General features: G+C 55.8%; 1 protein-coding gene across 1 annotated transcript; it reads right to left on the bottom strand.

Annotated features, from left to right (window-relative positions):
* Positions 1–6784: 6784 nt before the first annotated feature.
* On the bottom strand, positions 6785–14362 carry FGF1 (fibroblast growth factor 1). The gene is made up of 3 exons (XM_075509575.1): positions 14182–14362; positions 8936–9039; positions 6785–7886 (listed from the first exon to the last, which is right to left on the bottom strand). Exons 1-3 carry the CDS (start codon positions 14348–14350, stop codon positions 7692–7694), a joined length of 468 nt encoding a protein of 155 aa, XP_075365690.1. The 5' UTR covers positions 14351–14362; the 3' UTR covers positions 6785–7691.
* Positions 14363–14870: the final 508 nt, after the last annotated feature.

Below are 14870 nucleotides of genomic sequence, written 5' to 3'. Positions count from 1 at the left end.
ACGGCACACATGGGAATAGATGTGCTGTCCCAAGAGCTTATTTCAGTTAGCACATCGTGAAATGGTTTGGCACAACCCATGGTACCTGCGCTCAAGGAAGGCCGAGGGCAGGGGGGAGGGAGGTCTGGGGCGCAGCCGGGGGGTGCTGGGGATGGGGCATGCGGAGGGTGGGGGCCCGGACAGCGCTGCTGCACCCCAGTGCCAGGGAGAGCTGCAGGGACGAGCATCGCCAAGAGCTGGGCTCGGGCTGTGGCTGCGGGGCCCCTTCGGTCCTTGCCAGAGCCTCTGAGGGGACGATGCCCCATGGCATCGTGTTGCCTTGCAGCCCTGGCCCCAGCCGCCCACCGCGTGCCATCCCACGGCCGGGCCGTCCCACGGCTCCCGCAGCCTCGCCTGCCCCGAGACGTGTGTGTCCTCCGGCAGCCTTTCCAAAATGCCAACCACAGGAAAGCAGCAGAAACCCAAGCTTTCCTTTTGCTTGGATTCCCATCAGTTCCCAGAGCTTAATAATAGATTATTTCAGGCTTCCTTGCTTCAGTTGTTTTGGCTTTTCGGGCTGGGGCCGAGTGCTGTCTCATGGGCAAAGCAGCCCTCTGGGTTAGAGGAAGAGGAAGGAGAAGCCACTTTGCGGGATGAGGGTTTTGCCTGTGATCAAACCCTCCCCCGGGGCTTGCCAGGAGCCTAACCCCTCTCTACCCTTCCTGCTCCCCACGGGGCTCCCTCGCCAGCCCCGGTCCCACGGCGGGGGCGGCAGCGGGGCCTTCCCGGGTGGGAGCAGCGCCCGGCACCCCGGGCTGGCCTGGCCCGGGGGAAGCGGGGCAGAGAGGCGGCGGCGGACCCGCCGCTTCCCGGGCCCCTTTAAGCTCCCTCTGCCTCCGTTCGGCAGCCAGATGCCGATCCAGATGTTGGCGCTTCGGGGTCTGCCCGTTGGCACCGGCAGCGGCGGGCGGGCGCGGGGTGCACCGGGCTGCCCCGGTCCCCGAAGCCCCCGGTCCCGCCGGCCCCCGGCCCCGCCAGCGCCCGGTCCCGCCGCTCCCGGCCCCGCCGTGCCTCCGCACCGCCATCTCCTGGGCACCCCGCGACACGGGGCCAGCGCAGGCCGTTCGTTTTGCAGCGCGCAAAAAGCGCACCGAGCCTTTTGGGGGTTCGTTGCTTTTTTAATTTCCGTTATTGTTTGCTGCGCCCCCGCCCCGGGAGCTCATCCCGGCCCGCTCCTGCCGCAGCCCGCTCGAAAACGACGGGCAAAACCGAAGCAGCCCTGCTGCTCGCCTTCGCGACGCTTCCTCGGCCGGGGATGCTGAACCGACGCCGGTAACGGGGCACTGGGCCAGTCCTGCTCTCCTAAACCCGCTGCCGGGTGCCGTAGCTGCTTCCAGGGGCTGTGCTGGGGTTCGCGCCGCCGGCTGGGAGCTCGCACGGCCTTCCTGCGGACCCTCGGTCCCTGGGGTCCCGCGCTGCTGCGACGAGCTCGGCGAGTGCCGTGAAGACGGCGGCTGTCAAAAAGGCCCGGCACCTACGGGAATAATCTCCCCAAAGGCACGGGGAGCGGTGAGGGGCCACGAGCGGGCGGCGGTGGGCAGGACGTCTGCCTTGCATTTAAAGGGAGCTCGTGATGGACTGGAGGACCACTGGTCCGTCTGTCCTGCGAAGCAGAGGTGTTACCTTGCAGCCAAACCCGGCTGTGCCGCCCAGCCTTACCCAGCTTTTACCCTTCTTGGGCATTTTCATGTCATACGTGGAGAGCATATGGGAGCCATTAGACCCAGATTTACATTCTTGCCTAATGAATGGCAGCGTGTCAGAGAGTTGTTTATTTAATGTAAAGTGTGATATTTTTAAAAAAATAGCTTCAGCTCTCCTGGTGCAATAGTTTGTGTGACTTTTCATGCCCTTCTTCCTGGGGCAAGATAAACAGTTAACAGGAACTAGCAGTCGGGTTTTAAATCTCCGCAGAGGACTCTTGAGCCAAACAGAAGGAGGGAGCGGACAAGATTCAGGGCGTGCTGCAGCCTGGGGCTCTGCCCGGCTGACGGCATGTTGTCGAGGTTGGGGTCTCTTAAGATCTCTGCGGATTTTTAGATCTAGCTGACAAACTCCTTTGCCACGCAGCTCGGCTGGGATCCGTGGCCTTTTCTTGCCCTTCCCGTGTCTGCACACATCTGGATTGGGCAGTCGTGGAAGAAAAGAGCTGATCAGGGATGCTCTCAGCCCGAGAGGTTTGACAGGCACGGAGGCAAAAATATGGCTTTGGAGAGCCCTGGTGAAGCTGTGCGCGCAGATGCCGCAGGCCTCGGCGCTGGGGGGAGGGCTTGTGGGATCACATAGGACCCTACCTTCCCTGCACCGCCTCCTCCTTCCGCTTCTTTACCATGTGGGAGCTTGCAAGATCCTGGCAAGATCCACCAGGAGACAGTGCTAGGTCGTAGCTGAAAAAGGCTGAAATCTAGCCCATGGGGTGCCCTTGGCTGCTGCTGCGTTTGAATGCTGTACATTTGACTGAGCATCCGAACACTGCCGTCCTTTCCCTGCCCAGCCGTGCCTCCCTAGCTCACCCTCTCGTGCAGCAGCACTTGCTTTTCCTTCCTTGCGACACGCTCCAGAAACCCTCTCACAGCACGCTTGCGCTCACAACGCTTGCTGGGAAAGATGTTCAAGTGTAATAATTTTATTAAATCTTACAAGTCTTTTTTTTTTCCCCCTCACCTCTCACCCTAAGGACAAAACTCTCCAAAGCGAGCACGGTTTCTCTGGGTAATGTCATCCTTGCTTGTTCATCTGTCTGAAGCAATTACTGTGGCTTCCTTAGGGATTATTTTTCAGACAAAGTGTTGACATTTTTCCCCAGTTGGGTGTCAAGTGTGTACCTGCGGTGGTAATTTCTGAGCGGCAGAAGTCTAACGAGAGGAATGTCCTGTGGTTAATGAGGTGTTGGAAGACAGCACGGCTAAATCTGGCATTACGCTTTCCAACTTTCCAGTTTAATTAGAAACCTGGATCTCCTGGTCATGCATTCGTTCATTTTTTGAGTTGAGTGACAACCCAGCCTTTCACAGGGAAAGCAACCACAATGTTTAAGTAAGGTGTTGATGCCGTTGGCTATCCACATCGCTCCGTCATGCCCAGCTTTGTGTTTGCCATTGGAACATCGTCTGTAGCCTTTCCCAGGTGCCCGACCTGCCAGAGCTCCGGTACCAGGGACATCGGCAGTGGCTGGGTCCTTCTCTTGTCCCTTCTCCTCCTGCAGCTCAGGATTTTAAATCCAGGATTTGGGCAGATATTCAGTCCTTACTGCCAGGTACTGGTTTAAATGTCAGACTTCTCAACTCTTATCCACTGCAGTTAAGCAATTACGAGTTTGTAGCAGCACAGAAGGTAGCGACGCCGGGGTTCAGCCTGTGTCCCTGCCTTGAAAACCGGCGCTGCGGGTGTAGGACGTGGGCACACGTGAAGGTGATGATGATACCCCCATGGGGGTAGCCCTGGGCAGCTGAAGGGTTGCGGGGAGCTGTGCGCCTGCTCCTCACCTGCCATGAGCCTGAACCGCCTTCACCGAGAGCTGAGAGAGTGTTTTACCACTCGGGTAATTAAAAGCATGCACATGGTTTGTGGTGGCAGCAGAGCTGGTGAATCATTACCCGTTCACCTTTTAATAGTGGGATTGCGTGCGCTTGGCACGGGTTATATTACAAGCGCTGAGATGTGTAAAATAAGGCGACATTGCAAAATGGTCACGGGTGTTTGCCAGTTTAGGGATAGCCAGCTAGCTCCCCTGTGATAGGATGATATTGAAAAAACCCAAAGTTATCCTACTGCTGTGCTTAATTCTTTTCTGGGGGGGAAGATGCCTGTGTGGAGCAGATTTTTTGCAAGCATTATTTTCTTCTTTCTTTTAATAAAAATGTTTTAGTAGGTATATAGGGTAAAAACGTGCCTTTTGGCCGTTGGGGATTATAAGTGAAAACTGGAAATCGATAGCTGTAGTCCTTCAAGCGTTCAGTGTGCACATAGTAAATACCTGCAGGACCGTACATCTGACCTCCCCACGGGCAGCTGTATGGAAGCGTTGCTATGGAAAGGACAAGAGAAGGAGCTGGCATCCCGCAGTTCTCCAGGAGCAGCAGCAATCGCCTTTCGACTTGATCTCCACGCGGTTCCCCCAGATGAGAAACAGCACTGACGGGCCATGGCAATAGGTAGGGGCAAGGAGGGTGCCGGGCGCTGGCAGGGCTGGCGCCCATGGGTGGGCGATGGTCCCCGCACCCCTGGGCTCTGCAGCTGCGGTGCTGCCGAAGCTGCCGCACGCTCCTTCCCCGCCACGGCTCCGCCGTTCCCACGCCAGCTCCCCGTTTGCCTGGGAGGACGACCGACTAACCGCGATGCTATCAGCACTGGGGAAGAGATTTCAGAGCCAGCAAGTGAAAAAGTTCAGGAGTACGGTAATTAGCAGAGCAATTTTAAAGTGCAGTAATTAGTGGCTAATTGCTGCAGAAATATGCAAGGCACAGTGCCTTTTCCTCCTCCCTCCCGTCTAGAGATGCCTTATCTGGGGTTTGCCAGGAGCCGGGCAAACCAGCTCCAGCGCTTGTCCCACGTCCCTGTCCCCAAGGGTAAAGGCAGGAATGGTAAAAAGTGGGTAAGGGGAGCCCAGGTGGGATGAATCTGAGCCCACGGATGCCGGGAGGGTGAACTCCGTCTGCTCTCCACAGCAACGGCCCCGGGGCTGTGCCAGAAACACGGACTTTGGACTCACACCGGCTGGCAAGAGGCCGGGCTGTGACTGTGTGACTGTCCCTCCGTCACACGGGGCAGGGCACGTCCCCCAGCTCTCCAGCGTAACGCAGGTTTCCCCCCAAGAGCTCAGCGCGTTGGCCGGCAGGGCCTGCCAGCTCATTTACCATTATTATTTTGCGAATCAGGATGAGATAATTGATAAACCTGCGCTGCTGGTGGCGGGGCAGATGACCGTCCCCGGCCGTGTTTGCTCAAGAACAAAGTGTGTCTGTGAAACCCTCCTGCAGCCACAGCAGCAAGGTGCCCCCCGCCGGGAAGGGCTCCGGCAGTACCCCAAGTGACAGGAAAAAATAGATTGCAATAGCTAATTAGCAGACACTGCGGGCCTTGTCTCGGTGTTCCCAGAAGGTGCCGCGTGTGTGCACACGAGGAGGCTGTGCACGGCCGGCAGAGCCCGAGCTCGGCCCCGCGTTGTGTAAACAGGAAAGCTGGTTGTGTTCTCTCTTCAGAAAGTTTGGTACCGAAACATGAACTCCATTGTTCGGCTCTGAAAGACGCTGCGTAGCTCAGCTCCCAGTGAAACTTTTCACTTTGCAAAGCTGGGGAGAGCGGCTGAGCTGCTGTAATGCTCCTGCCAAATACCTACTTCTGCAATTTCCAAGGGTCTGTTACACAAAAGTAAAGGTAAAATGAATTCGCTTACCCTTCTTTTCCAAACCGAACAGGAGTGCTTTTCACCACTGACACTGCTATTTCAACAATGTAATGTTTAACTACCTTAACTTACACTATGTACCTAAATACCTTTTTTTTTCCTCCCCTTTACTGCTGAATAAGGAAAGTCAGGCCCAGCAGGCAGGACCGTCGGAGGGGAAGCGTTAGGAAAAAGCATTTAGGAATCATGAGGCTCGATGGCTCTGTGCCTGTCCCCAGCCCAACTTGTGGCCCGGGGTAAAGGAGAAGATGAAGTTCACCTCATCCCTCAGCCGTGTGAACTGCAGCAAGTCCTGGCTTCCCTGGATTTTTTTCCCATTCGCTACAATTGCAAAATGGGGATTATTATTGTAGCAACAATAGAGAGTGCGCAGGCTGCGGCCATCCCTCCGTGCGGTGGGAGCAACGTCTGCAGCGTCCGACCAGGCTGCGTCGCCCACCGTGGCACAGGGCCCCCCAGCTCCCTCTGCAGTGTCCCCAGCTGGGTGTCCCTGCTTGGGTGCTGCCACTGCAGTGACTGGTTTTTGGGTCTCATCACAAAGCTCATCCCTGTGGTGAAGCAGCACCATGCTCCATTTTCACCCCCCAGCCCGTCCCCCCCGAGAGATTTAGGCTTTTTTACTCGAGCACCTCTTAATTTAAGACCAAATACCGCCTGCTGCAATACTTCCTTTCAAACTTTATTGTTCTGCCACTGTACCAGCATATTTTATTTACAGCTTGAAACCTCGGTCTGAGACCGACAGGAGAACCGAGCCGGACGGGCCGCGCGGCACTGCCGCAGCTCCAGCCTTGCGTAAATGAAGGACTCCTGCGCTTTTGCTTCCTCGGCCGCCGAATCCGTCCCATCGACCGTGGCACCCCTGGCCCCGTCTCCGCGTACACCTCACGCGCACCGGGCCGTGACGAGTCACACGGGTGCAACGGAGTTAAACCTATTCCCAATTTACTTTTTAACGCAGTATCACCAGAAAAGGTTAGTGAAAGGCTTTGGGCTAGTCTACACATGAGGGAACTCGCTGTACGGTAAAATGCGCTTGCCGCTCAGGAAGAAGTGATTAGAGAAGCGCTGACTCAGCAAGGCTTTGCCGCAGTGGTGCCTGGGCTGACCTGTCCTGTGCAGCTCGTGCCCGGTCACCGTAGGCGTCTGCAAGTGCCCGAGGCGGACGGGGGAAGGAGAGAAGCCGGGGTAGAGCATGGCAGCGTGCTGCTCCCGTGATGCTCTGGCCTGGCAGGAATGGCTCTTGAGCTGCTCGGGAGATCTGCTTCGTGCTGGGAGAGGAGAAACCCAGCTTCACGGGGGGCTTGGGGGTCACCAAGGGGCCCCGGGGCCATTTTTAGAGCCCCATTTAGCCAGATGCCGGGGTGCGGGAGGAAGCCCCTGGGAACGGGGTGCGATGCACTGCCGCCGTCATGCGGCCCCTTCCTGCTGCACCGTCACCCCCTCAACATCAGACTTCAGTCGCTCCCACTCTGCCCCATCCTCGCCGGGACAACGGCAAGGGGCTTCGGTGCCTAGAATAACTTAGGAACAGATTGGAGAAGAGACAGGTTTACTTAATAAATAAATACAAACAACATATGGCAGGTACTGGTGTGAAATATAGCAATATTCATGTTGTAAGGGAGGCTAAAATGTCTAGGGCTTGGAGCTTTTGGCTGATGCTAGTTTAGCTTAATACGCTGAGGGTGTCTGCAAGCTTTTAACCAGGCTGGCACTCGGTACCATGACTGATGGTGCAATCTGAAACTGCTTGAAGGGCATATGAGAAGCTACGTACTTAGATGGATAAATACGTTAATACAGCGTATCCAGGGAGGTTTTGCCTTAGAATGACTGGGGACAGGAAAAGTCTGTGTTCCCCTGCTAGCCGGGGTGTCCTTGGGGTGCCCTTGGCCACGTTTCTGGGTACGTGCCTGGGGCAGGTTTGTGTGTGTCCCTGGGAGCCGCAGCGTGGTCACGGCACGAGCCGGCCCCGCGTTGCCGACAGACGGCGAGGGCAGGGGGAGGCGGAGGTGCCGGTGGACCTTGGGGGGTGTCGGGGCTTTTCCCCTCATCTCTGCAAAGCTTCGTGCAGAGCGGAGGAGCTCTGCTTTGTCTATTTTTGGTAAAGCCTTTACCTAAAGCTTGGAGCTCTAACGTTTGGCTCTGTCATACTAGCCAAAAAGAGAGCGAGTGAGGGAAAAGGAGGCGATGATGGTTGGGTTTTGGGGTTCGGGTCATCTCTGAGCTCCCGAGTCGGGGCTTAGTCGGCCGAGACGGGCAGCGGGAGGAAGAGGATCGCCTTCTGGCCATAGTGAGTCCGCGGCCCCAGCTTGCTGTTCCCGTTCTTCTTCAGACCGACAAACCAGTTCTTATCCGCGTGCTTTTTGGAGGTGTAGGTGTTGTAATGGTTTTCTTCAATCCTTTCAAGGAACAGGCACTCCTCACCCAGTAACTGCTGAAAGAGAGCCCCAGGTAACGACAGTGAGACGGGGTGGAGCCGTAGGGAGGAGGACGCGTGCTCCTGACGCAGCGGTCCTGGCTCGGGCGCTCCCTGGCTAGGATGCTATCCAGACCCGCCCCGAGATCCTCGTGCCCCAGTAAAGTTCGTATTTAAAGCGTGAAGGTAAGTAGCCTTGATTTAGTCCCCTGGGCTACTCCTACAGTAACTTGTCCATGACCTGGGCATTTTATTCGGCAGTAACCGAGCCCGGCACCGCGCTCTGTGAGCCGGTCTTGGCGCTGGCTCCTGCTCTGGCACTAACCTGTGCGGTGGCAGCTGCGGGTTCAGGGCACGAGCACGGGGAACAAAAGAGCTCTTTGGTGAGGCTAAGCAGCCTGTGACCAGGATTATGTGTTGCACACTTCGCTATAAATGGGACTAGTCTCAAAGAACCGGATTATTTTTGGTGACTCCGTGCCCTGCGGTTCCTGGGCACAGGGGGTAAGCTCCTGCCTTGCACCGTCCCGCTCACTCCGGGACGTCACGGATGCCGTCGCTGCCTCCGGCACAGGGCTCGGTGCGACCAGGATACAGAGGAAAAATGCGGGGAGGTCTTTGCTCAGTGGCTGTGGGCTGCTTCCTCCCGCAGCCCTGAACGGCCTCGCAAAGCCGGGGAGAGCGGGCAGGAGGCAGGCAGAGGTGCGGGCAAGGCGCTGCCGGGGCTGGAAGAGCCGGGCTGGAGGTGCCCCTGCCCCGCACGGCCGGGGACCCCCACGGCCCCGCTCGCAGAGCTGGCAGCTGCCGAGGGGATGCAAAGCAGCTGCTGCTCCAGCCACGGAATACGACATTTGTCAAGCGTTTGAGGCAGGGTGGTAAACGGTGTTATTTGATTATTTATTTATTTCCCCCCCCCAAAATAAAGCCGGATGGAGAGTGGCCGTCCAGCTCCCAAAATAACAAACAGAGGCTAATTGTTGCTTGCGGTTTGCATTACTCAGAGCTATGAGATTTCTGCAAACCTCAAACTTTCTCTGTGTCTGGTCCCACATAAACCTCCTACTTACCGAGCCGTAGAGCAGCCCGTTGGTGTCCATCGCCAGGTACTGCCCAGACTTGGTGCTCTTTATATACACCTCGCCCACGCTTTCCGCGCTTAGCTGGAGTTGGACTGAAAGTAAAAATAAAACAACGACAACAAAAGTAAAAGGAAAATAGGAAAAGGAAAAGAATAAAGGTTGTCAGAGATAATGCCCAAGCTGCTAGGAAAGTTAGCAGGGTATTTTTGTTCTGAAGCCTGGCTTATAAAGAGTTTATAGGAAACAGTACAGCGTGTAATAAAAGTGTCTCCTTGTACCCTCTCCTTCAAAGAAACCCCACAGCCATGCTTTAAGAACCAAAGACCAATTTTTCCCTTATTTTACTTCAAAGGAAGGGCAGCCTTTTGGTTAAGACGCTGGAATGGGACACAGGAGATTGGGGTTTTAATTCTGGCTCTAATTTACAAATTTCTCATGTGGTTTTGACAAGACACTTAAGGAGTGACATACGAAGAAGTATTTTGAGAGCTAAACCGGGGATGGGCAGACTTCAGATGCCTGCGTTGCGAAACCCCGATCCAAAAAATCCCATCCAGCAGCGTGCCGTGGCTGGCGTTATCCGGTGCGTCGTAGGTGGATAGTGGAGAAATAGAAAGGGCTGATCTTCATCCTAAAAATTACCTCCCGTAGGTAGCCACGAGCCACGGCTTAGATTGTCCTACTTTGCGGTGCTAACATCAATTTGGTACTAAACCGAGATCTGAGCCTGCCAGTGCACGGGCTGGGCGGGGGCGGTGGGTTCGTGGTGATGCTGCGTCGCTTCATGCAGCCCGCCGGGCACCGTCACCGCTGCTGGACTTCAACTAGAAACTCGGGGGCCAAAAAGCCAAAAAGCTCCTTGTTGGTCTTGTACTGCGGGAGGGGGGCAAGTCCGGTGCAGGCCTGGGCCACCTCCCTCCTCTGCTCGGCATCCTGTACCTAACACAGCAGATTGACCCTTCCTATTTGTCTGGTTGCTTTTTTTTGCCTCATGGGTTCCTTTTTCTCTTACTTTGCTAATTGCAGGAGTCTCGGAAAATGATTAAAACTTGGCTCAAGTTCTTGTTTAACGTATTTGTCAGGAAGAGGCGAGGGAAGAGGCCATCGGGTTGCAGAGAAGCTTTGGGAGGGCAGCTCTCTAGCACTGTGTGCTCGGAGAGGAGCCCGTTCCGCTCTCACGGGTCAGCAGGAAAACCGAAATCTGAACACTCAGTGGCCCCGCCGGCAAGTGCGGAGGGCTGCGGTTATATCCCGAGTGTGACTTGCAAAATCCAACTCTTCCAAATGATCATTCCCATCTCCCAGTCAGCTTTTTCTCCTGAGCTTATACTGTAGAGATTTGTAATAGAAATATTTTGGTTGGTTTGAATGAAGTATGAACAGATGCTTCAGCTCCAGCTCCAACTCCTTCCTTCTTTTAAAATTTATTTTATTTTGTCCTTTTTTGGATGAGGTAGAAGGTAATGTTACCTCTTGGCGTGGCAGAAGCCCTTGTCCCAGAGAAATCTTTGCTGTAACAGTTCACGTTCTTCATTTTTGGCATTTCCTGCTCAGTAAATGATGCTTCATTAGCAAATTGCCTGGGTGCAGATTTGCTGGTTGCGGCTGGGAGCTGGCAGCCGGCAAACCCGGCAGCGGGAGAGCCCCCAGCCCGCCTTGCATTCGCTGCGGTGCTGCAGCCCCAGGACGTGGCCAAGGAGAATTCCAGCTGGGGAAAGAGAGAAACGAGATAAAAATGATGATACTGTCCTAAAAACTGCCTCCGGGAGAGGGGAGCGGGGGGACCCTCCAGCTGCTGATGGGGACGTTAAGGTCTCCGGCTGCAGAGGGAGGGAGAACGGCAGCTCCGGAGGAAGGAGCTCACACACAAATTCTTGCATTTTTTACAGGTCTGTGCAGATATTTCCTTCCATGAAGTAATGGGATGAAACAGAGAAAATAAGGCTGTTTGTGGAAACGAGCATGGGCTTCATCCTCGAGGGTCTGCGGTGTCCTGGTAAGTTTTCTTTTCATCCCGCGGTGCAAGCTCGAGACGCCCACGGACGGCAGCACAGGACACGGTGAGGGAATCGCTGTGTAGGGCTGGACGACAAGGGCTTGGAGTGAGTGACTTCTGTTCTCCTTAGAGATCCTCCCTGGTTCTGGGGCTAGCGCCCGGCAAGGCGGTTTAAGATAAAAATAAGAATTCTTGATATTTATCTGGAACAAAATGCACACGGGAGTGGGCAGTTATTTGCAAAGCACCAGTGCAGGCTCTAATGCAGCTGTGGACGCTGGCTCCTCGGATAAGCCACGGCGTCCCCGTGCCTCGTCCGTCCCCGTGCCTCGTCCGTCCCCGAGGGCCTCTCTCCCTGCTGTCACCCCCAGGTTTCCCATATGGAGCTGGCTTGCTCCGCGCTGGCCGGTGCTTGGCCCAGCTGGGTAAGCAGTATCCCACGACGGCGGTCACGGTCCGGGCTGCTCCCCTCGCGTGCTGGGGAGCGGTGCTGAGCCGCTCCGGCGTTTGCCAGGCGCAGGGGCGGGACCGTGGGCAGCCGTCGGTGCTCAGAGGCAGGGTACCTCGCCGGCAGGGCTGCTCTGCTGGCACGCAGCCCTTCCAGGAGTTTCCTCTGTAAATATTTGTACGTTCGGATATCCAAGTTTACGAGATCATTTACAGGAGGTTCCTTTCTGGCAGAGGTTTCCAAACACGCGGCCCCAGGCCAGCAGCCAGCGAGGTGCGAGCGTGCCGGGGCGCAGCGGGTGCCATGTGCAGGAGTGCTGCCCGTGCTCGCTGACTTGCCTGGGTGCATCGTGCGGCTACGGGGACCGGCGGCTGGAGGGGAAATGCTCACCCCAAGGTGATGGGCTCGCTTTGCCGGGGGAAAAAGCTGGGCTGTGTGGCAGCATCCATGCTGTGAGACGGTGGGCTTGAGGCTGGGGTGCAGGGGCTGGACACTCGTGTCCTTGTTAGCACCCCGTGTCCCAGGAGATGTCACCTTGCTGCTGGCTCTGCAAACCCGTGCTGAGCTCCCCAGGGCACGCGGGCGTCTCTGCGTCCCCCTTCTGACTCCAGCAAAATCTCCGCACGGGCAAAACGTTGCGGAGATGCCTGTTGAGCTCGTACGGCCTCTCCAGGTGCTGCTTTGTGGGTCCTCTGAGCCCGGTCCTGTCTTCTGCAGATCCTTTGGGTCAGCGTCCTCCTCTGCCTCTTGCAGGGGTTTGAGAAGGGTTACGTGCCTGGTTTATTCCAGGCTGGAGGCTGCCTGCCCCGCGCTGGGTTTATCCAGCCTTGGTGAGCTCATCCTCACCCGTCCCCCAGCGCTGCCGTGTGCTGCGCGAGTGGTGGGGAAACGGCGTTTATAATTAAAACTCTGCTATAAACTGCCTTTCATTAAAACAACAATAACAAGAAGAAAGGTTAAGTTTGGGGGAGAAAGCCACATGTACGCTTGTGGTTTAAAGAAAATAAAAGTGCTTTTCTTAGAATTTGTAAGGCAGACTTGGCTCCTCCCAGCCCTTCTTTCTAACCAGATAGGAGCCTGGCAGGTCCCAGTTAAATTCCAGTAAATGTTCAGGATATGGTGTACCCAGAGGTTTCTGCTGAGAACCGAGGGCTCTGGCACACGGTGGCGGGGAAGAGCCTGGCCCCGCTGCCCGCAGAGCCCCGGGGGGAGCTTTGCTGCGCTGCCGGTCCAGCTCTCCTTGGGCATCGGTTTAAAAAATCCCCTCAAGCATTTTTGGAACTGCAATAGCCCTAAAAGCTTAGAAGTTCCCAACCGATTCCTTGGATTGTGTGTCTTTGTCCTTCCACAGCCATTTTCTCTTGTGTCCGAGTGGTTTGGCCGGGGGGGTTGCTCTGCGCAGCCCCTCCAGTCACTGCTGACGGCCTGGCCGGGCTCGGCAGGGAGAGCTGCCGAGGGCCAGGGGCTTCCAGGTGTCAGGGCCAGGTATTCCGCTCTCATCTAACGGCCCTCCGTGGCTTGGTCAAAGCCAGGGAGCCTCAGCACCGCAGCTTGGCTTGGTCGTGTGAGCTGCTGGCAGGGAAAGAGCTCTCGATGCCTTCGCCGACACAGACAACTACTGAAAAGGACAAATGCGCACCTTTCCTTGCCCCACAGGATAGCGTTATTAATTTTTTATATTATGGTTTGCCCTATGTCAGATAGTCTGCATCACTTTATAGTAGGAGCATTTACAAAACCGGCACTTCTTGGCAAGCGAGTCCTGCCAGCTTCCTAGGATGAACTTTGATGCCAATTATGGAGAACGAACGTGCTCCTAGAAAGGCAGTGAGACGTGCAAATGGTAAGATGAGTGTGGGTATCTGCGTGGGCAGTTCATCCCAGCAGCAGGTCCCCAGTGTCCCATGGGCTGGAGCCGCCGGCATCACCGACTGCAGGGAATGGGGATGGGCAAGAGGAGGCTCTGGCCACAAAGGGCCCATTAAATCTGTGCGACACACAGATGCGCGTAAAATGTCTTGAAAGTGTTTCAGCATACAATAAGCCATACTTGTTTTCAGAAAAAAGTGAATGGTAATGAGTGCATTTCTAAAGGCATAGGTCACAAAACAACTCTCTCACCTGATTCTCGCCTCTGTTGGCCTTTTGCATCCTGCAGGAATTTAATTTGCTGCATAAGGGGAGAGTGAAGTTCCCCAAAGGCAAGGGGACGCCGTGTGCAGAACATACCGATAAAATCCTTCCTGCACACAGAGGAACCTGGGCCCGGCCTCCCGCTCTGGCTCACGACTTGACGTGCAAAGAGGCACAGCGGCAGCGCGCTGCCGGGAAACGTTGCGTTTGCGCAGCCCGCTATTGTGCTGAATCTTCTAACCCAGAGTAAATGCAAAGATACCGTAGGATTATGTGTGTAGGATGTGAGGCTGCCCCTAAGCCTTTTTTTCCAGCTGGCAGCTTGCTGCGTAAGCCAGCCGTGCTGCAATTAGCGCTTTGGTCCTGCACGGCCTGCCTGCCTGCCATTGTTTGATAACCAGTTTCAGATTTAATACTTGTGCTGATGTGAGACGGCACACATGCCGTGCCTTCCCGGGCTCTGCGTGCAGGCTACAGGGGCGTTTGGCGCGTGTGCTGGCTCCTGGAAGGCGTGTTGCCACCAGGAGGGAAGAGAGCCTGGTACAGAGCCCGTCTCCTCCAGCTCCCCCCTTCCTGGCTGATAAAAGAGGCTGATAAAGGCTGATAAAACCCTAGGAGCAAGGAGGAGTGCCAAGAAGCCCCGTCGGGTTGGCTTACTGTGCTGGTCGCTTCGGTCCCTGGTCCCGTCCACTTTGCCATCTGGGAGGATCCGTAGGAAGTGGCCCCCGTTGCTGCAGTACAGGAGTTTGGGTTTCTGGTAGTTCCCCATGGGAAGGTTGAACTTTTCGGTCAGGGCGGTGAAGGTAGTGATTTCCCCTTCGGCCATCTCTCAGCCTCTCCCGGCGGCCGGGCTGCAAGAGATGCGGTGGCGTATGGCAGGGCGGCGGCACCGAGTGCTGGGCACACGCTGCTGCTGCCAGGCTTTTAAAGGGAGGGGAGGGAGCCCGGTGGTCCCCGGCCGGTACCCGGGCTGGCTGCGGGGCAGGTGATTCACACCGCGGCTGATGGCTCCGGCAGTGAGACAGCCGAAAGGTGATGCTCCTCCAGCGTGGGAGGTGGCGGGGGGCTGTCTCCTCACTGGGTGTAGCTGGGTGGTAGGGACTCTGTCCTTTTAATTTTATCATAGTAAATTCTGTTTTCTTTCTGCTTTCTATTGACGTACGTACTAAAATTATACACTCGAAAAAAAAAGTTTGAAAACCACCCAGTGTCTGATTGAAACCCACAGGAGGCAGGAAGGGAGCCCAGGTTAATAACTCTCTCCACTATTATAACTTTCAAACAGGATTATGACTGGGTATTGCAACACGTACTGCATGCCAGATAGCAAATATTACTTCATACCT

The sequence above is a fragment of the Mycteria americana genome, chromosome 8, assembly GCF_035582795.1.
Source record: "Mycteria americana isolate JAX WOST 10 ecotype Jacksonville Zoo and Gardens chromosome 8, USCA_MyAme_1.0, whole genome shotgun sequence".
NCBI classification, from domain to species: domain Eukaryota; kingdom Metazoa; phylum Chordata; class Aves; order Ciconiiformes; family Ciconiidae; genus Mycteria; species Mycteria americana.
The sequence above is the reverse complement of the archived record's forward strand: the minus strand, read 5'-3'. Positions and strand labels throughout refer to the sequence as shown.

Coding starts and splice junctions, on each gene's coding strand:
- FGF1 (XM_075509575.1), bottom strand. CDS start 14,350: ATGGCCGAAGGGGAAATCACTACCTTCACCGCCCTGACCGAAAAGTTC. Junction 9,040..14,181: donor GGACCGAAGCGACCAGCACA/GTAAGCCAACCC, acceptor TTTTACTTTCAG/TCCAACTCCAGCTAAGCGCG. Junction 7,887..8,935: donor ACGGGCTGCTCTACGGCTCG/GTAAGTAGGAGG, acceptor GCTCTCTTTCAG/CAGTTACTGGGTGAGGAGTG.